Raw genomic sequence first — 21,118 nt, 5'->3', positions numbered from 1 at the left:
GCAGGGAGAGGATATTCTTGTCTGATGGATAGATTTTTTCATATGAAAGTAGCAGGGAAGACTTGAGAAATTGGCTATTCAATAACTGGATTTACAGTTAATATCAACAGATGAGTCAGCAGTCATCAAAACTAGAAAAGTCAGCTAAAACAAGACAATATGATAGTTTTCATTAGGCAAGCAAAATCAGGGTCAAGTAGTAAGAGTAAAGTAAAAAGACTAGGAAGTTAAAGAACAGAGTATCAGAGGCAGGTAATAAAGTTTTTCACCCATGAGTTTAGCTTTTTTCTTTAAACTATTTTTCTAATATGTAAACTGTGCATATAGTACAAAAATTCAAAAGGTACAAAACAGTATGACCTCCTACCCCTTCCCACAATCTGCACTCTGCTTCCCCAGAGGCAACCTTATTAACAGTCTCAGACAGCCTTACAGAAGTCTATGTACAAATAAGCAAGTGGCAATATAATATACACACCTGCTTTTTGGGATAGGTATATACATTTCTTTCAAATGCTTTCAACACAGTATTTCAATGCATAAATGAAGCATACTTTTACCAATTCATTTCCAATCTTCCTCTATTACAACCAATGATAGAGAGTCAGTAACCTTACACATGTATCATTTTCACAGGAGCAATCATAATAAAAGGGCAAATTCCCAATATTGTGGTTGCTGGATTAATGGGTTTGCTCATTTAAAAAAAAACTTAAATATAATTAAAATATACCATTTTAAATAATTTTATTTTTTATTTTCTTTTTTAAAGATTTATTTATTCATGCATACAAGAACTGGTCCGATGTACAGGTACAGGCCCGATGTGTGGGAGGGTAAGAGGATTCACTAGAGACAGAGTGGGGAACAGAACAGGCAGACTGACTGAAACACACTGCTGAGAGGAGCAGTGGGTGAGACAGGAGAGGTCTGCTGTTTCATGTGGGTATCTCCCCAGTCGGGATTGAACCAGCACTGTAGAGGCTGCAAACAGCTTCACAGTGCTGCACTCAACTGCCTTCGCCACCAGGGAGGCCCTATCTTAAATAAAGTTTCAGTTCACATTAAATATATTTTAATATGAAATACATTCACATTGTTGTGCAACTGATCCCCAGAACCTTTTCATCTTGTAAAACAAAAACTCTATGAGCATTAGACATCAATTCATCATTTCCCCCTCCACCCATTACCTGGTAACCACCATCCTACTTTCTGTTTCTATGAATTTCACTATTCTTACAGTATTTGCTTTTTTTTAACAGATTTTTTTTAAGATTTTATTTATTTATTTATACAAGAATCAGGGTACAGGCCAGATGTGCCGGAGGGTGAGAAGATTCACCAGAGACAGAGCAGGGAGCAGAACAGGCAGACTCACGAAATACACTGCTGAGGGGAGGAGCAGGTGCAATAGGAGAGGTCAAGTATTTGCTTTTTGTGACTGGTTTTTTACTTAGCATAATGTGTTCAAAGTTTATTCATACTGTAGTAGATAGCAGGATCTCTCTCCTTTTTAAGGCTGAATAATATTGCATTGTATGTATACATACAAAATGAACAAATATTTCTTCAAGGTCCTGCTTTCAATTCTTTTAGGTATAGATCAAAAGTGAATTCATTGGATCAATCATCAATTTGTGCTTTAGATATTTTATTTTTATTGCCAAAGTACTCTCCATAGAGGTTATCATAATCTATGTTCTCACCAACAGTAAATGAATGTTTCTTTACTCATACCTGCACTGTGTACTAATTTTTTAACCTTTGTTACTCTGATAAGGGGAAAAAATATTTCATCATGGTCCTTATTTACATTTATCTTAATATGAGAGGAGTGGAGCTTCTTTTCATGTGGCTAATACTACTTTGAAATGTAGTATATTAATATAAAATGTTAAGACAATTTCCACTGAAATGATGGTATATTAGTCTCTGTTCCTAAGAGGGTATGTCATGCCATTGGGGCCACATGGGAAGCACCGGGATTGGTCAGGCAGAGGGAAAAGAGGGATCTGTGGGCAAGAGCCATTATTGTGATTTCCTTGGGAAGGCATGCAGGAGATAGGGAAAACAGGTCTAGGGTGGCCTAGTTTGAAATTTTCTGCAGGCTCTGGGGCTTAGAAGATTTCCCTAGTTCTTAGCATCTAGTACTGGGATGATTAGTGGTCCAACAATGAGATTTTTTTAGTGAAGGGGCCAGTCAAAAGTGTGGACTCCAGGTTTGTTAGTTTGCATGAAAGCATGCCTCCAGGAAGAGGAAGGGCTGATGACAGAGGTAAAAACAAGGCAAGGTGACTCAGGCACATTATGAGGTTGTCTAGAACAAGGTGTATACATTATAGGCATGTGGAGAACATGTTAGAACATCAACTTTACAGAAGCTAGAATCATGGTTAATATGAAGACTATTTAGTACTTCCTTTTTTGGGTGAGTTCTGTTCACATTCTTTTTTCCATTTTTTGTATGGTATAGTTTTTCTTATACATTCATAGATATTCTTCATACATTTACAAAGTAGCCTTTTGTGTATAATACACATTGCAAAAATCTTTTGTTGATTTCTTTTAAGTTTGCTTAAGGTGGTTTTCTTTCATATTGAGTTAATTTTTTTATGTGCTTAAATTTATTGATCTTTTCTTTCACAGCTTCAGGATTTAGTGTCATACTTAATTAAGACCTTTGTTACTCTGAGATCGTAAGTTGTTTCTGGTATTTTCTCTTAGTACATTGAAAGCTTGATTCATCATATTTAACCTTTGATCCATCCAGGGCATATGTTGATAAGGAAAAACAAAGGAGATGCCGGCATAGGATAAGCTTAGGATCTTATGCCAAGTCTATTCTTTTCTGAGGCAAAATTCTTTACATATTCCCAGCCCTTACATATCCTAGTGGAGGCAAACAGGTATGCCTGGGAGGCAGCAGAGATGTGAAATAGGGGTTTTAAGTATTACCAGATATCAAATCTCAGATTAAGAAGACGGGAATTTTGCTGTCAGTAAAGACTACATCTAAGAATATACAAGTTCAACATATCTTAAGTATTATTAATGGTCTGTAAAGAATATCTGATTGGTAGGGAGCTGAGAGGGAGTATTTCAGCAAAATGGGTCTGAGTTCTAGCTCTGTATGGACCATCTTCAGTATGTCATTTAGTTCTCTGAACCTTACTTTACACTAATAATACATTTCTTAGCTTATGGTCCTTTAAGGGTACCTCACTGCCTAGCCATGGTGGTTTTCACCATCTTTTAAAATTACCACTTTTCCCCAGTGGAAATCCTCACAGAAGCAAGATATGTAAAACAGGTTTGGATGTGGTGGATGTAGAGGAGGACGCAGGGCTGAAGGTCCACAGCAGCACCACGTCAAGCTCCCTGGGGCAACAATGGGGCAACCCCATGCACTGTACACATAGTTTGTGAACTACATAAAACCTATCCATCTCTCTCCCACCTTAAAATCCCTTTCAGCACAGTCAAAAGTACAAGAGATCTGCCCTTCAGAGCCTTGGGAAGCAATGTGAGTATGCCAAGAGCACCCTCAGGAAGAGAGGTGGTTGTGTCATAGCACATCACACAGCAACTTTCTAAAATTCCTCATCAGAACAGAGATGTCTCCCACTGTCCCTCTGGTGGCCCTCTTTAAAAACTTCTCCAAAAATCTCATTTCCCCACCCTCAGGTTGTTTTTTTCACCCTCTGTATCTCCACTCATCTTTTCCTTCATGCCTTTGGCCATTTCATTCTCTTGTTAATGTCTAAAGAGTTCCTTCCTTCTCCTGCACTGTTGGTGGGAGTGCAAACTGGTCCAACCACTATGGAGAGCTGTGTGGAGATTTCTGGACCTACTAAACATAGAGCTTCCATATGATCCAGCAATTCCACTCCTAGGTATTTACCCAAAGGACACAGAAACATCAATTCCAAAGAGCACCTGCACCCCTATGTTTATAGCAGCACTGTTTACAATAGCTAAGCTTTGGAAACAGCCCAAATGCCCCAAAATAGATGACTGGATCAAGAAGATGTGGTACATATACACCATGGAATATTACTCAGCATTCAAAAAAGATAAACACATGCAATTTGCAGCAACATGGATGGCGCTGGAAGGGATCATGCTCAGCGAAATAAGCCAGAAAGAAAAAGAAAAATACCGGATGGTCTCACTCATAGCAGGAATCTAGAAAACTTAAATAAGGGACCAGGAAAATGAATAACTATAAGAAAGTGAAAATCAAAATCAACAAACAACTATGAACCAGAGACACTCTATGGGGGTTGGAGGGTGGGGAGGGGAGGGATGGGGGTCAAAATAAGGGGGTTGCAATTGTATGGGAAATATAAAAATAAAATTTATTTTAAAAAAATAAAGAGTTCCTTCCTAAGAAAATAGTTTTCTTTCCTATTCAGTATCACATCATCCCTCATAATCAGTTTTATGATCCAACTTTCTTAACTACCCATTGTATTGAAATCCCTCTAGGTTTGTAATCCATTACTTCATTAGATAAAGGCAAACATTTTACTTTATATATGCTAAAAATTAAAAAGTCACCACTATCCATTCATTTATAAATGATATTCACATATTAAAGGAATTATTTGACAAATGAAAATGAGAACTTTGGTGTTTATATCAGAAATATTTTAGATTCTAAGAATCTACAAAATGCTTTGTACTTAAGCAGAGTGTTTTCATCTGTGAATCCTGCCACGTAACCATGGAAGTAAAGTAGTATTTGGGGAAGCTCATTTGCCTTCTCTATCAGTGTTGTTACAAATTCTGACTTAGCCTTTGGAAGAATTTTTAAAAGCTATGTTAAGTAGGGACAATAACATACTTAATATGTATTAATTTTTGAAATATCTCCAGTCAACAGAATATTACGTAACGGTTTTTGAGATGATACAAAAAGAGATGTTTCACCTTAAACTGAAATTTAATTGAAAACCTTTCATAGATTCACACAGAAAGAGCAGAAATGATACTGAGGTTTATTATGTGTGTACTTTACTATGGAATTACCTTAGATAATTTTTCATGGAAAATTAGCCCATTTCATGAGATATACACCAAGAAGCACAGAGGGCAGTTTATAGATAAGAGCGGTTTGTTTTTTCAGTGACAACTTCAGTGAGTGTAAAACATTACCTCCTTACTGCAGCATTAATCACAGCTAACAGAGATAACGCTGGAAATGCTCCTAAGGGAGCGGCCCGCGTGTATCTGGCATGCAGCAACTGACAGCCGCTTAGTATTAGTATTTAGGAAGCAAGAATCTCTCAACAAAAAACTAAAATGGGTTACTGAGATTAGCTGGAATAAGTTTTATGATACATTACTGAGTGGGGGCAAACACAAACAGTTTGTGGACCCTTTTTTTTTTTTTTGGATATTTTGACAACATAAGCATAAATTGCTTCTTGTAGAAGATGAGAAAGCCAATTTCCAGAGGATAGAAACTGAACTAGTTTTCAGATCTTACATGACCTCAAATGTGCTGAACTTTTTTATGAGGGCTTTCGTAATAGAGAAACAATATAATCCCTAATTACTCAGAAATCTTGAATGTTAGAGCTTAAACTCAGAATTTGAGAGCTTGAGAGTTATTATTTTGGAAAAATAGTCAAGATACTTTGATAAGCTTATTAGCACTATGCTATGCACATTGTGGGCAAATGAAAAATATTTATTTGATTTAAATAATAAATATGTTTTTTGCTTTCAACAGAGGAATAGATATCCTCAGTGGTGTGATATAAATTTACTGCAAAAAATATCCTTAAAAATAATGCAGATCTGGGGCCTCCCCGGTGGCACAGCGGTTGAGCACTGGGTTGCGAAGCTGCCCGCAGCCTCTGCAGCACCGGTTCGATCCCCGGCTGCTCCCCGGCCACCGGAGGAGGGTCCCACATGGTGCACAGACCTCTCCTGCCGCCCGCTGCTCCCCTCAGCAGTGGACTTTGGTCCTTCTGCCTGCTCTGCTCCCCGCTCTGGCTCTGGTGAATTCTCTCACCCTCCCGTGCTTCTGACTGTACCCAGTGCTTGTATAAAAAAATAAATAAATAAATATTAAAAAATAAATAAAAATTAAAAAATAATGCAGACCTGGGCCTCCCCTGGTGGCGCAGTGGTTGAGGGCTGAGTTGCGAGGCTGCCTGCAGCCTCTGCAGCGCCAGTTAGGTCCCTGGCCGGCCGCCGGCGAGGGTCCCACAAAAAAAAAAAAAAAAAAAGCAGATCTTTTTGTGAGAGCGTGTCATTAGAAAGATGCTGATCAGTTACTTAAATCATGGTGTTTTTTTAAAGAGGAAAAAGTAAAAAAGAAGTTTTTGTTTTTGTTTTTGTTTTTTTAACTTTGGGATGCTGTCTCCCAGAGGATGCCCTGGTTCCTCTGTTGGTAATATCTTTATGAACCATTTTGAGTAACAACATCCTGATTTTTCTTTACATCCCAGCCAGATATTGATTTCAGGGTAGAAGCTAGACAATTATTGAATAATGTAATGTGCGATAAGGAATACATAGGACAGCAGAGGACCAAAAAGTAGAGGTGCCAACCCCTTCCTCATGTCATCAAGGAATACAACCCCTAAAAGAGAACTATTTAGAAGGAGCAGAAAAGGGGAGGAGGTAGATAATACATCTATGTTCTAGGTTGATGTATTTTGTCTCATTTAATGCTCTCAATAACTCTTCCAGGCAAATTGTATTGTTATCCCTGTTACATAATGGAAGGAACCAAAAAACAGTGAGATTAAGTAACTGACTCATGATTATACCACTTGCAAATTCAAACCCAGCAAATCCAGTACCTGAGTCTCTGGTCTTAATTGCGGGTGAAAAGATAAAACCCAGCAGGGATTGATGGCCTTCTAACTCCAAGGGGAACATTACAAAGTAATGAAAATATGAGAGAACATGATTTAATCTAAAAACAACAAGATGTTCAGTATGGCAGGAGTGTGGGGGGAAAAAAGTATACTGAAACGCTAGGCAGAAATCAGTGCACGAAATGACTCACTTGCCAGATTTTATCACATAGTAAGCTGTTGAAAGGTTAATTAGAGCAGTAAACAGGATCAAAAGTGACTTTTGAAGAATCCCTGTGGCAGTGATACAGAGGATGGATTGGAATAGGTCAAATCTTTCATCACAGGCTACTATTAGAAAGTGTTTGTATTACATCCAGGCCTAAATGATGAGGTCTGGACCAGTGCAGCAACATTAATGATGGAGGGCCTGTTGGTGCAAGGGGTTAAGATGCAACCTATGAAGCTTACCACAGCCACTGCAGCACAAGTTCGATCCCTGGGCAGGGAGCAAACCACATGGCCAAGAAGACCTCTCCTGATTTGTTCTGTTCCCCTCCGTCTCTGGTGAATCCTCTCACCCCTCGCACCTCTCGCCTGTACCTCCATTCTTGTATGCATAAGTAAATAAATCTTTAAAAAAAAATTAATGGTGGATAAAGAGATGGAGTTGAATGCAGCAAAATGAAACTGAAATGTTTGTCTCAAGTGTGTCAACAGTATTCTATAGGGAAATTAGACAATGGTGTTCCTGTATTTCCTTCTTCCTTCCTGTTGATGAAATAGTACTCATTAAAGTCTTCAAGGAGCCAAGGATAGCATCTAAATTAGGTAAACATAATACAGCCTTTCAGAATGTCTTCAACACTGAAGAAATAGAGATGAAGATTAAATCATTTATTGGACAAGATTTTTTAAAGACATGCAATGTAAACATATCTATACATAAGGAAAATAAGAATTCTACACAAGAGCTTATCATCATGATACTACCCATCACTGTTACCTTTAAAACCTTTCCTTGGGTAGCTATTCAAAAATACAGGCCAGCAAATTTTGTTACTGGGGTATCTTTTATTTTCTGCATTTAAACTCTTTATTTATTGGATGAATATTTCATTCATTTATTTGGAACATTACTACTGATCAGAAAAATCTGATTGTTTTTCTCAGTGATCAGAGAGTCAGTGCCACTTGGAATTTCTAAGAACCCAAGTTTAGTCAATACTTTCAAAGAATGATAAAGCTTAGAAATAAAGTCTTAATTAACATAACATATTAGCCATTAAAATGGAACCAAGACTGTAAAATATATTTGTTATTAGTCAATCCACATTTATGAACAATAGCACATATTAGTGAAGTTATATTAAGGCAAGAGACGCAGATTTAACCTATTTCCATGAACATATTGAAGACAATCAATACTTTTTATATTTTATAAAAAGTAACATAAAATGATTTCAAAGAGGAAATTTCATGTTATAGAATTTTTAATTAGAAAAGTGCCATAAAAGTATAATGGAAATTTCGATCCTTGGCCATATGGTAAAAACATAGAAGGACAAGCCTTTGAATATATAGATTCATGAATTATTCACCAAAATCTCCTGAAATAATATTTAGTTCCCAATAAATTAGTGGACACACTCTATATGAGCTATTTTCCTTTAGAACAGTATTTCGTGATGAATGTATTTTTGATTGCAGAAATCTTAACTTATACATATATGAATAATTATATAGTAGATGAAACTGAACTTATCTAAGTCTTTTTTAAAAAACAGGAAAAAGAAGGGATAATATTTAAAAAATTAATTTTTCATCTGAAGCAACTATCCTCCTCAATTAGTTTCAAATAATAGCATGTTTGTAAAGATGTTTTAAAAACTTGGTTACTGTATTAGAAACACATTACATATTGAAGATTGAATATATTTCTAAGATTCACATATAGTATGGCATATTATTTCAAATTTTATTCTAGAACTTATTTTAAATATGCAGAAGAATACTGATGTTCTCTTTAATTATTTCTTTTTACAATGATGAATTTAATGCATTACATTTTATAATTTTTTTAATATAATAACTTGCATTTTAGAATCAATTAATGAATTATAAATGTTCCAGATACTCTTGTTTGGTTAGAAAAATAAATATCTATACTTGAATGTTCTAGTGGTTAAATAAACAATAAGTCAGTTAGGGTTGAAATATTTAAACTACTCTTCTGTATTTTTCAAAAGTCATGGCTTTTTTTAATAAATAGATTTATCTATTTGTCCTATAAAATTTAGTTTTCTATGAAGTGAATCACTTAATTATATCACTTGAGATATAAAATTGATCTTCAGAGTACTGTAGCCTATAAATAAATGCTTCATTCCCCACCCACACCTACCACTCAGAAGGGAAACCTCCCAGTAGTCTCGCACAGTAGTAAGCAATCTTAAATTTTAAATGACTAACATATAGAGCAGAGGAAGTTAATTTTTATGTTTAAACAGTTTTCACCATCAAATACCTTAAACAGTTATAAACTGTTAATGAATTACCTTTAAACCATATTCTTTAAGATTAAATCAATGTTCTGAAATGTTTTTAGAAGTGACATTATGCTACCACATTTGAAAATATTTAAAATGACAAATATTTTACATTTCATGAATGGTGCATGAACAGGTTTATTTGTATATATTTCCTTTGCCTGGAAACTAAAATGTTGTATGATCTTCCTTGCCAAAATAAATGCCATAAATTAAGTATGTTTATCATCAAATGAGGTTAGGGTATTTAGAAATTAACACCCAAATAATTGTTTATGGCCTGAAATGAGCGGTAGACTTTCAGATGTATCTGTCATAGTCAAAATGCATGTTACTTGTGTAAAATTCTAGCTTGATGAATAAACAATTGTTTTTTAATTACAGCAAGTAATATAGGCAATAGAAAACTTTTCAATTAATAGAAATTAAGAGAATTCCAAAACTAACATGCAATTCTTAATGTTCTCAATTGCAAGTGTTCATTTGGATAGCAGCATAACGGCAACAAACGATTCCTTTAAAGTATGTATATTTTCAGCTTTATTTCAAATGTATTATAGCATACGAACTCACTGCTCAAAGGTGATTTTTTTTGCCATGGAAAAAGAAGTATGAAATGTATTCCAAAGTGCTAAAGGAATTAATTGCCCTAATATATTATGAATACCAGAAAAAATGAGCATATTAGTGATTTATGGCTTAAAGTTCTTGGGTCTGATCATCATTTTGGCCTTTTTGAAGGAGGACTTGTAGCCACCAGGCTGTGCCTCACTCATACCTGGCCAGGTACCCCAAAAAATCCCATTACGGACACCTCTGTATTTCTGGTGATAATATTTGCCATTTAAGTTTGCAGAAAGACAGGCATCAAACCACCAGCCCGAGCTATAATAGAGCCCACAGTTCCCAGAAGGATAGCGATCATTGTCTCTATCTGGGGTGGTGAAAAACTTCAGATCATGGTTGTAATTTTTACTGAAATGTAAGGCATCTCCAGCTGTGCCATTATAGTTACCAATGTGTAAACGGTATTTGAGAAATTCATTGGCCACATAAAACTGATCATACAAAGCATAGAGTTTGACACCATTAAAGTCTTCAAGATCTATTCTTAGAATCATATCCTTACTTTTGGTCAAAAGATGAATTTTTTCATTCCCCAGCCAGAATTCTCTTCTGAGGTTTCCAAAGCCCACTTTATAGTCTTGCCATGTTCTGGTGAAGTTGGTGCTTCCATCGAGACGTGCCTGCAGCACTGTCCAGCCTCCCCCCACGGTCTCCATGTCACAGTAAACTTCAAAGCTACTATATTTGGGGTCTGGTGTAACTCTGTAGGTCTCACTGCTTCTTTTGCCTATTGTGTAGTACTCAGAGCAATCTTTATATATTAGATGTTGAACTGAAGTGGGGAAAAAAGAAAGGCATTGGATTTTGTTAATAAAATATACACATCTGATGAATTCTATTATACATACAAAAGCAGTTTGATAATTCAATCAATGGTGATCATGAAATGTTACTTGGACCTGCTTAGCAATGCTTGTTATGGTCTCAAAAGTAGAGTATAGTGTTATAAAGCAGACAAGACTCTCCAACATACTCTTGGTTGATAATACTATTGACAACAAACAAGAAGAAGAAATAAACAAAAGCAATAGTTGTAATAATATTTGGTGGGGCTACTAAGCATTCTGCCAAAGATTTAATGTTTTCACCCTAAATCTGCACATGAACCTTATGATGTGGATATTATTGCCAATCTACAGGTGAGAATATTAAGCTCAAAGAGGATGAGGGGCTTGCCCACATTCACAAAAGCAGTAAGTGCCAAAGCCAGGGCATAAACTCAAGTCTGGCTAGCTGCAAAACCTGTTTTTATAACCGCTGTATTCCTTGATCCTAAAAGTCAGATGATCCCAACTCTCTAAGAACTGCATTTCTCGCATAAAAAAGCACAGGCTATTATTTCCTTTCACCTAAAGGGGCTGGTAGCTTCCACTATCAGCAGTTTTATAGAATATGTTCCAAGTGATGCACTAAAATTCTAACATCCAACATTGTTCTTACTTCACATTCATTTCACTAACTTGACAAATAAAGAAGCTCAAGTAAAAGAGAAAGGTTTTTCCATAATTTAACAATATTCTTTTTCTGAATGTATTATTTAAGAAAACATTTAGTCAAAGTTTCACGTGTAGGTTTTCTAAAAAGGAACTACAGGTTCCTTTTAGTTTATGTTCAGGATAAATATAATAATCAATGAACATGGCTCTGTAGGAATGCAGATATTTACTACAAGATAATTTTTATTAAAATTAGTCCCAGATAGGTAAATTTATCATAAGCTACTCTGCACCCCTCAAATCTATTTATGTATATTTAGAACTCAAAATATTCAGCTATTTCCCCAAAACTTTTAGTAGAAAAGTAGACAATACAATCTTGTACATGTTATTACAAGTTGCCATAGAGTGTCAAATCTCATGTATGCTCAGAGACGTCAGCCAAGACATGACCCTCTAGAGGCCTTGCAGTATGAAGGGTGCAGTACAGTGTGCCCCAAGTATTAGGGACAGTGGTCCCTCAGCCTCCACTTACTCTCACTGGTAGATGCCCTGGGGGTAGAGCATATATGAAGAAGTGCTTGTTCTGAATGAGTGTGATCCCTGCCTTAGGCACCATGTCCCTTCAGCCTCACTGATGTAAGCAGAGGTAATGCAGAGATGGCCTTCCAAGGTGCAACAAGACAGCAGTGACCCAGGAACTCAGGTAGAAAGCCAGGACTAAAGGGAGCCAGCACCATGGGTAACAGTATATTTATTAAAGTTTATTTCATGTTCATTCAATTCATTTGTATGGTGGGTATGGGTTATATTTCCATATGCATGAATTTCTAGCATAAGGTCAAAGAGAGCAAGAAATAAGGTCTTTCTTCTCTTAGTATCACACTAAAGCTCTTAAAATGTTTTTGTGCTATGAGGACTTACAGAGAAAAACCCTCACACACACTTGAAGCCATTTATAGCTGCTTCCATTCTATCTACAAAAATCGCCCATTTTCACTAGATATTTGGGATTATGAACTGCATGCAGATTACATGGTAAAATCTTTCCAAGCTCTCTTGTTGCTACATGAGAAGGGGCAGTCAGCCAAACATGAGAAATGAATTTCCAGTGAACACAGCACAACTGCAAACACTGCCTTATCTCCATTGTTCCAACACTTCAGTGAACAGATAGGTGAGTTAAGTGCACTAGGAACATTAAAAAAATTCTGTCTCTGCTTCTGTTTGTGTGTAATTCTACCATCAGCAAATAACATCTCTGAAATTTGAAAGTGCCATCTCAGGGACACAAAACTAATTATGATTTCTGTAATTAGAAACTAAATGATTTCTGTGGCCATATTTGCAAAGATAATAGATTTCCTGCACCACCTTGATAAATAAAAAGGCTCACGTATTTCAGCTGTCATCTATTTAACTTCTTTGCTCAGGTAAATATTTATAGATACTGTCTAGCTGTAGAACATTCATGAACAAATGATAAGAAAACAGTATTATCCATACCTGGACGTGATAGTATTTTTTCTTGATTGGGGCACTTAGTTGAACATTTGCCATCCAAATTATTGACAACAAATGTTAGATTGGCCACTTTGTTATCAACATAATTTTCTATATTGTTCATATTTACAAGATTCAGCTTCTCCAGGCGACCCTGAAGCCCGTCGATCTCCGCCTTTGCACTCTTGAGGTCAGAGGACAACTTGTTAACCTCACTCTCTAATTCTCTGACTCTGTTGTCTCCAGCCTCTCCCAGGGCTTCTGTGTTGGGTAAGAGCAGCCCGTGTCTGCCGGGCTCACGGTTGTCGTCCGCCTGCAGTTTGCAGTCTTGGCAAGATTTCTTCAGGCTATTTACGATTTCTTTGAGGTACTGGACTTCTTTGAACACCTCCTCGAGCCTGCTGAACTGCTTCGGGAGCTGAATAGTCAGCGGGGGCAGGTTCACCTGATAGGCGCATTCACCTTCCTGCTCGCATTTCCCTCTGCTTTCTAGTCTCACCGGGCACACATCGTTGGCTGTTTGATCTTTAATCTCCTCCGTTTCATTGTTTGCCGCAACCAAGAAGCCATAAGCAGCAAAGACAGCTGAGCCCAGCCAGCACCAGCTCGCGAGCTTCATGTTGGCGGTGGCTCTCACGCCGGCGGGGAAGTGTGCAGGGCTGGAGCGTTTAATACCGGCGGCTGCCGGCCTGCCTGAGTCAGACGGTCTGTGTTCTCAGAAGGGCGGGAGCGCTTGCATCACCCGTTTCGGAAACGCAGAGGAAGAGGAGATTGTCCTCTTCAAGTTTGGCAAAAACTGTTATTTACTCTCAAACATGCATGCTTTGGAATTACTGCCGCTGGTTAGATGCACGTGTTTACCAAGTTTCCCTTTCATTTGTTTTAGAGGGCACCAGAAAAATCTTGGATTTCAAAATCATTGCCCTTGAAGTAAATCTTTTAATTACCCTTAACTCCCTACAGAGGTTTTTGGATTTTCAAGATAAAGTTTAATGTGCTCGTTATCCAGACTGTTGGCAGAACAGAGATCTTACAAAAATGGAAAGGGGCCTTTTCCTTCTTCAAATAGGGCACTGAGGATCCTGTGTTTTCCTCAAAATGTTAGATTTTGAGGTGACATCTTAAACACTTGAAAAATTAAAAATAGTGAAGATTTCAAAATAACTCCTGGTGTGCAATTTTATCTCATTTATTCGAAAAAGGGAAGAAAACTGGTCGAGAAAAGGGGGCCACTTTCTGTTCCTGTGACCATAGCAGAGTCCCCCAGAAATGTCTCCATGACTGAAACGCAGTTAAAGGACATCCTTGTCTTTCACCAAAACCAGCAGCCTCCTCCTTTGGCCTTTACCATTTTGTGATTGTTGTGTCATCCGCCACAGCTGCCCAAATGTGCCTCTGAACTGTTCCAGTCTCTGTTCTGGGTCCTCTCCAGCCTCCAGCATCCTCACCTCCTTCCCACTGTCACCCCGAGGGCTCCGCCTGTAGCAGGTCCCTCCACCTGGTATCTATGCACGTGCTAGAGCACTGCTTTTGCCCCAAAACAGTCAACATTCATGACTTTTCAAACTTTTCTTGGTTTCAAACTTTTTTTCATGGTTTCCAAACTTTTCTCCTGAGAGGCTTAGAACAGGAAAGCTTCAAATGGAGAAACCCTTCACTATGTTTTTTATGTTGGAATCTCATATAAGGTTTCTTATTAAAAAGGAATTGTATTGCTTTAAAAATAATTTCAAGATGACTGATAGAAATCCAAATTCTTAATTATAATGCTTGAAGTGCTCTGAATTTTGCCTCATTTATTTCTTTAACCTCTGACTTTTCTATGTACCCCCTTCATTCCACCCAAACCACCCTATTCCTGTTCTCTAAATGTGCCAGACTCACCTTACATTTCCACCATAATATTCACTGCTGAATATTACTCATGTGATCCGCTTCTGCCCCTGAATCAAATATGTAGGTTATTAACTTTGCTGAGCCTTGGCTTATAGGACTTTAAAGGAGGAACTTGGCAATTCTTCCCTCACACAGGAATGATACCTATAAAACTTTGAGTGAAGTGCTTAAGGGGGAAAATGTAGGTTTATTTATTTTTTAACATTACACAAATTGTGTATTGCTACACAACAGATCATATTAGTATCCCAGAGACAAGAAACAACTATGAGGGTTTACTTTAAAAAATCTACCTGAGAGGTTTATGGTATAAAACCAGTTCCCCCTGTCTTGTAACTTTTAAAATAACATAAGAAAACTGGGGGGGGGGGAGGAGCGGAGGAGAGAGATAGTCTCTAAAGAAATTCTTTCTAAAGTGACGGAACTTCACAGTTAAAAATGACTGAATCATAAAGATGTGTGTGTGTGTGTGTGTGTGTGTGTGTGTACTAACTTGGCACACTTAACATGTATACATATGTGGGAAAAATATATCTGTAAAGAAAAGGAGTAAGGATACAAAAATATATCTTAGAATCATTATCTGAAGCTTCTTGTTTTCTATACACATATTTTATGAAAAGGAAATTTTAGATTTTCTTTCCTTTTTAGAGATTAATACATAAATTTTTAATAATAATTTTAAGTAAAAAAGTGAAAGTATTGCATAAAAACATTAAAGCTGGAAAAACAAACGAAAATAGGGCAAAGTATCCCCTCATTCAATCCCTTCCTACAGGCAAGTAAAAACGCAGTGTTTAAATGTATCATACTTTCCAAGCAAATTTGTCAAACATGTTCTGCACACTTTATGCCTCATTTTCTTCTATCTTATTCCAACCTTTTTAAAGATTAGTTTTGTTTACCCCTCATTCCATTAAATGTGTTCAAACTGATTGAAAATAAAAATTTTTTAATTTTTGACTAAAAATATCTATTTAATCTCCCCATTTCTTATTTCCTTGCTTTCAAACTGATACTATCCTATTGTAAATAGAGAAATAAATGAATGATTAGATAATTTTAAAAAGAAAATGATAATCTATAAAATATTTTATAAAGTAGAAATATAGAGGAATGTTTTTTAATTTGTGATACATTATTAAATGCCCTTGACTGACTAGAGTCTAAATCCTTATATTTAGCCAGTCAAGTACTTACTAAGGATCTTCTATATACTCTGCACTATGCTAGAGCTTATAGATGACATGACCTCTTTCATTCTTTCTGAAATTCGCTCATTTATTTGTTCCTTTTGTTTATTCATTTATCATACATCAACTGAGCATGCTCTGCATGCAAGACACTCTTCCAGACACTTAGACTGCACTGAGGAACAAGTCAAACAAAAATCCTTTTTCCTTCGTAGGAAGGAGTTTTGAGGACCTTGTGTTTTCTTCATTTTGAACTTCCAAGTGAAATCATAAGCACTTTTAGAAGTTTCTAAATCTAACAAAAGTGCATCTCTCTAACTCTTACAGTGGCCTTTTGTTTCATCTGCTTGAATCAGGGATTTGCTTTCCAAGTACTGCTGTTAATTGTTGGGCCCTACACACTCTACTTAGCCAAGGACCAATGGCTTAGTTGTACCTAAAAAGCCTCAATGTGCTGTGAGAACTACTTCTGTTCCTTTAGGATCCATAAAAATATCCCCCAAATAAGGCAGAGAACTTCTTTATTAGCCAGTCTTCATTTACACTGATAGGTGATCCTCTAGATTCTCAATTTAAAATGTTGGTCTTGTGTCTTACAACAAGGCAGACCCTAAGTCTCTACCATGTGAAAGAGCCTCAACCCATCTAATGAGCTTTTAACCCATGGGCCATAGACTGTTGTGTCACAATCATGCAGGACACTTTCACAAATACTATTGTACTACGTCTTCCCATCTCTATAATTACTACCTACACTTGAGGATGAGCAAAGAAAGGCATCAATGCGATAAATGACTGCCTATGGCAATACACTTTTTAAGAGACTGTTGGAATTTGAACCTGAATATAATTCCAAAGGTCATGCCTTTTCTCCTGTTCCACACTGCCACTTAGGAGAAAGGTGATACTGGAAATACATTGGTACTGTGTTGTGTAGAGCCTGATACTTAAATCACTGCTTAAATTAGTGGGGAACTACTGAAGTCTTTTAAGCAAGAGAATAATATAATCAGTTAGGTACTTCAGAGAAATTAATCTATAAGTGAATGCTAGATACATTGAAAGGGAAAGGTTAGAGACAGGGAAGAGAAGTGTAGAGGCTATCTTAATAGCCAACACATGTGTTCCCAATATATGTGTTCTGGAACATGAGTGACTAGATGTTGATGAATGTTACATGAAAACAGAGTTCTGCAACAAGTGGCTCAGAAAAATCAGTCATATGCTAATGTGTATTATGACTGACCAAAAGGAAAATAAGGTATGCTGTATTTTTTTCAAACTTGAGTTGATAGTGGAAGCCTTTTCTTCCCCCAGGGCCATTTAGTGGGAATGAATCTTATGCTAGAAATCAGCAGAAAACAGTATTCTGGGTAAGTGGTATCAGTGTTGCGGCAAGCAATCGTTCAATGGTGAACCAGTGTGATAGTCAAGGAGGGTCACACACACAGTTGACAAGGAGTGCTAGAAACCTTTAGATCTGATAAGTGATGAGAAATGGGAGAGGGCTAAGGGAGAACATGAAACATAACTCTAAATGAAGTAATGTTGTGGCAATGAGAGTAGACAGGGAGCAGTAGGTTGGGGAGACGGTTGAAATATTACTCTGTTTTGAATACGTTGACAAGCCATCAAGTAGAAATAGCTAACGAACAAGTGGACATCTAAGTATGGAATAGCAGAGAAAGAACATGGACGCCAATTTGTAAACACAGGAACTAAAAGAATTCTTAAGATATAAGACAAGAACCAGAAGGGCACAGTCATGAAGAGTTTCAAGTTTAGAGTTTCAAGGAGGTGACCATTAAATAATCAAAAACTTGAAGAGCTGACTTCTTGTTTTCAACTCTTAAGGAATTTCCGTCCTCTGACTTTGGCGTCTGCCTTCTTTTGCCTGCTAGGAAGTTTTTCTGGATTTTCTCACGCCCAGCCTGGCCTGGTGTCGGCTAGCCTAGTGTAAGCTACTGATTCCTCGGGGCCAACTCAGAATATATCCAAGTACTCTACCACTGCCCTCAACCCAAAGCTGCAACATTATTCCCATTTATAATTTTGTTCTTCAAATCTAAGCAAATTATTTAATACAAGTACATGATGGGATTTTAAAGTAGCAAGATTTGTTTCTATAAGCCACATATGGAAATTAGTTTCATCAATCTATATTTAGAAAATTTTTAGACTTTTTTTTTCTTATACAAATTATATCCAAGAGAGGATCTGCATTTATTATATTGGGATCAAATTTCAAAAGTAAATTTTCATTTTCCCTAATAAAATTTTTAAAGGAAATTCCTTATGTTTCTACTTGTACCAAAGGAAGTAAGTTTAATGAAAAGCATTACTTACAGTACCAAAATCCTTTCACTTATATACTTATTAATGTAACAAATTTATAGTCTCCAACTTAATAAATTCAAGAGCTTTTGATAGTTAAGGAGTGTGTGCTTTTGCCATTAAAAAAGTTTAAAGCACTTTTCAAAATACTCGAAAGATCTATTATGTGAATTCTTGATCGAAAGAAGTAGAGGGCAGAAACAGTCAAAGGTCTATCTTTATGAGACTGCAGAACATATACTATCTGGTGTGCTAATGCTAATACCTAAGTCTTATAAGATTAGAATTTTATGAATCTGGAATATTCCATTACACTTTGGAATATTCATTAGTTAATATCTACCAATAAAATCTCTTCTTGCTATGTAACTCACACCAAGCCAGGGATCATGGAGGATTCAAGAGATTCATGCAGCCTGCCTTCAAAATTGCTATCATCTCTCTAACTTCCCAGAGACTTAAGAAACTTTGTATAATAAATGTTGAGGAAACAAAACATTTTTATTTCTTGTATTAGATATTAATCTTAAGTTTGCCTTTATATTTCTAGACATTAAACAAAATCATAGTAAAGAAATCATGAAAATCAAATTGTAGCTTCTGCATCTTCTCTTTGTTTCTCATTAATTATGGCTGTCATGTTCTATAAAGTCACCACAAATATTAAATTAGCGAATACTGAACCATTACTCCTAGGGGAAATAGAGGGTTAGGTCTCTGCAAGTCTCTGGTTAAAATATTTTTGTGAATCAACCAATATAAATTCTTATTTTGAATGTCTCTGTTTAAGTGTGTCTTGTTGATTCACTGACATGGAAATCATGACCAACAGAACTATAATTCACACTTGAAGGAAGTTTATCTAACATGTGTTTTCTCCATAAAGCATATCACAACTTTCTTGTACTTAAGAACACTAGACAGAACCTCACCACTAAGATCAGAGGTCAACTTAAGCAGTAAAATCACCAAGAAAAAGCACAGAAAATGTGAAAAACATGGAAGTTGACTGCAAAAATGCCATTTGTTTACAGAATGAGAGCTGAAATAAGACAAACCATGTTGCCTTCTTTGAACTCACCTGGGAATATGCATGTTGAACAACTGAAAATTTTTGCCACTGTGTGTGTCTTTTCAAGTAGTCCCAAAAATCCACAAGTACTGTTCTTATGGGATGCAAATAAATTTTAATGCATAGGTGAATTTGAAAAGATGGAATCCATGAATAATGAGGATTAACCATATATTGTTAGACAATGTAAGACACTGCATTCTTGGAAATGTCTATACATTCATTCTTTTTTTTTTTAAGATTTATTTATGCATACAAGAGCTGGGGTACAGGCCAGAGGTGTGGGGGGGATGAGAGGATTCACCAGAGACACATAGGGAACACAACAGGCAGACTGACTGAAATACACTGCTGAGGGGAGCAGTGGGCGAGAACAGGAGAGGTCTGCTGTGCCATGAGGGTTGTTCCCTGGCTAGCCAGGGATTGAACTCATGCTGCAGAGGCTGCGGTTTGCTTCATAGTGTGGTGCTTAACCTCTTGCGTCACCAGGGAGGCCCCTATACATTCTTTTTTTTTTTTTAAATAATAAATTTTATTTTTGCATTCCCCATACAATTGCAACCCCCCCATTCTGACCCCAATCCCTCCCCTCCTGCCCCCCCCCCCCAAAAAAAGTGTCTCTGGTTCATAGTTTTTTGTTGATTTTGATTTTCACTTTCTTATGGTTATTCATTTTCCTGGTCCCTTATTTAAGTTTTCTAGATTCCTGCTATGAGTGAGACATTCATTCTTAGTAAGCTGAGATGGTTAATTTTTCCTTGTTCATAACTTGCACTACTTGGGGTATTTTTTTGGTCTGCATTTATTTGACATTTAATAATATGTAAATATGAACTTATATATATATTACATGTATATGCATTACATTACACAGTATCATATACTATCACACAATATCATGTGTCACATCATCTGTAAATAAAAATTAAATCTAAAATTTCTCTTAGGGATTAATTTTAATATTTAAATTCATAAGACTAATATACATATTAACAATTAAAGTTTATGGAATAGTGAAAATATTAAATTAATTCCATGCTAATTGAATAATTTCATGCTGAATGCATGACTTTTAGATGCTTGTCCTTGCTCTAAAACTTGTTTTTAAAACATTCAGATTTATATTATGAAATATAGATGTCAGAATGTGAATTTGCTGGTAACTAAAGAAGATTTGTGAAATTTTCTTTAAATATTATAGTAAATGTAGTAGCTTTAACATTGAAGTGTACAGGTAACGTGCCATCCAAGTTCTTCTAGGGAAATCTCTTTAAACAGAATTTAAAGAATATAATCTGAGCACAGCAGTATCTTATCTTTCTTTTTGTTTCTAGATTGTTATTATCTATGATTTGAATCATTTCCTATTATTTGCAGTGAAAACTTTCCAGGGAGACGAAACCACTTCATCCTTATCAGCAGACATAAAATTGTTTGGCCCTTATTTTGCTTATTTATTGCAGTTTTCCTCTACTTAAGTATTTAGTACATTGTTCTGATTACGTTTACAGATACAGATGATATGGAATGTGTTTTGACGATACAAACTTAAGTTGCAAAAATTGCTGTTATACAAAAAGATGACAGAGTAGACACCCAAGTTGTATAAGTCACATATAAATATAGGTTCAAAATAATCTACATTCATTGCCACAATCATAGCATGACAACATAGAGTAAAAAGAGACCA

General features: G+C 36.3%; 2 protein-coding genes across 2 annotated transcripts in view; one reads left to right on the top strand and one right to left on the bottom strand.

Annotated features, from left to right (window-relative positions):
* Positions 1-21,118, top strand: part of CCDC146 (coiled-coil domain containing 146) — a gene marked incomplete at both ends in the record, with an annotated part of 76,380 nt that overhangs the window by 7,232 nt on the left and 48,030 nt on the right. The window lies entirely within an intron of this gene.
* FGL2 (fibrinogen like 2) lies at positions 10,060-13,552 on the bottom strand (the record flags this gene model as incomplete). The annotated part of the gene is made up of 2 exons (XM_084229446.1): positions 10,060-10,766; positions 12,937-13,552. 2 exons carry the CDS (start codon positions 13,550-13,552, stop codon positions 10,060-10,062), a joined length of 1,323 nt encoding a protein of 440 aa, XP_084085572.1.

This window comes from Talpa europaea (genome assembly GCF_964194135.1).
Source record: "Talpa europaea genome assembly, chromosome: 3".
Classification (NCBI taxonomy): domain Eukaryota; kingdom Metazoa; phylum Chordata; class Mammalia; order Eulipotyphla; family Talpidae; genus Talpa; species Talpa europaea.
The sequence above is the reverse complement of the archived record's forward strand: the minus strand, read 5'-3'. Positions and strand labels throughout refer to the sequence as shown.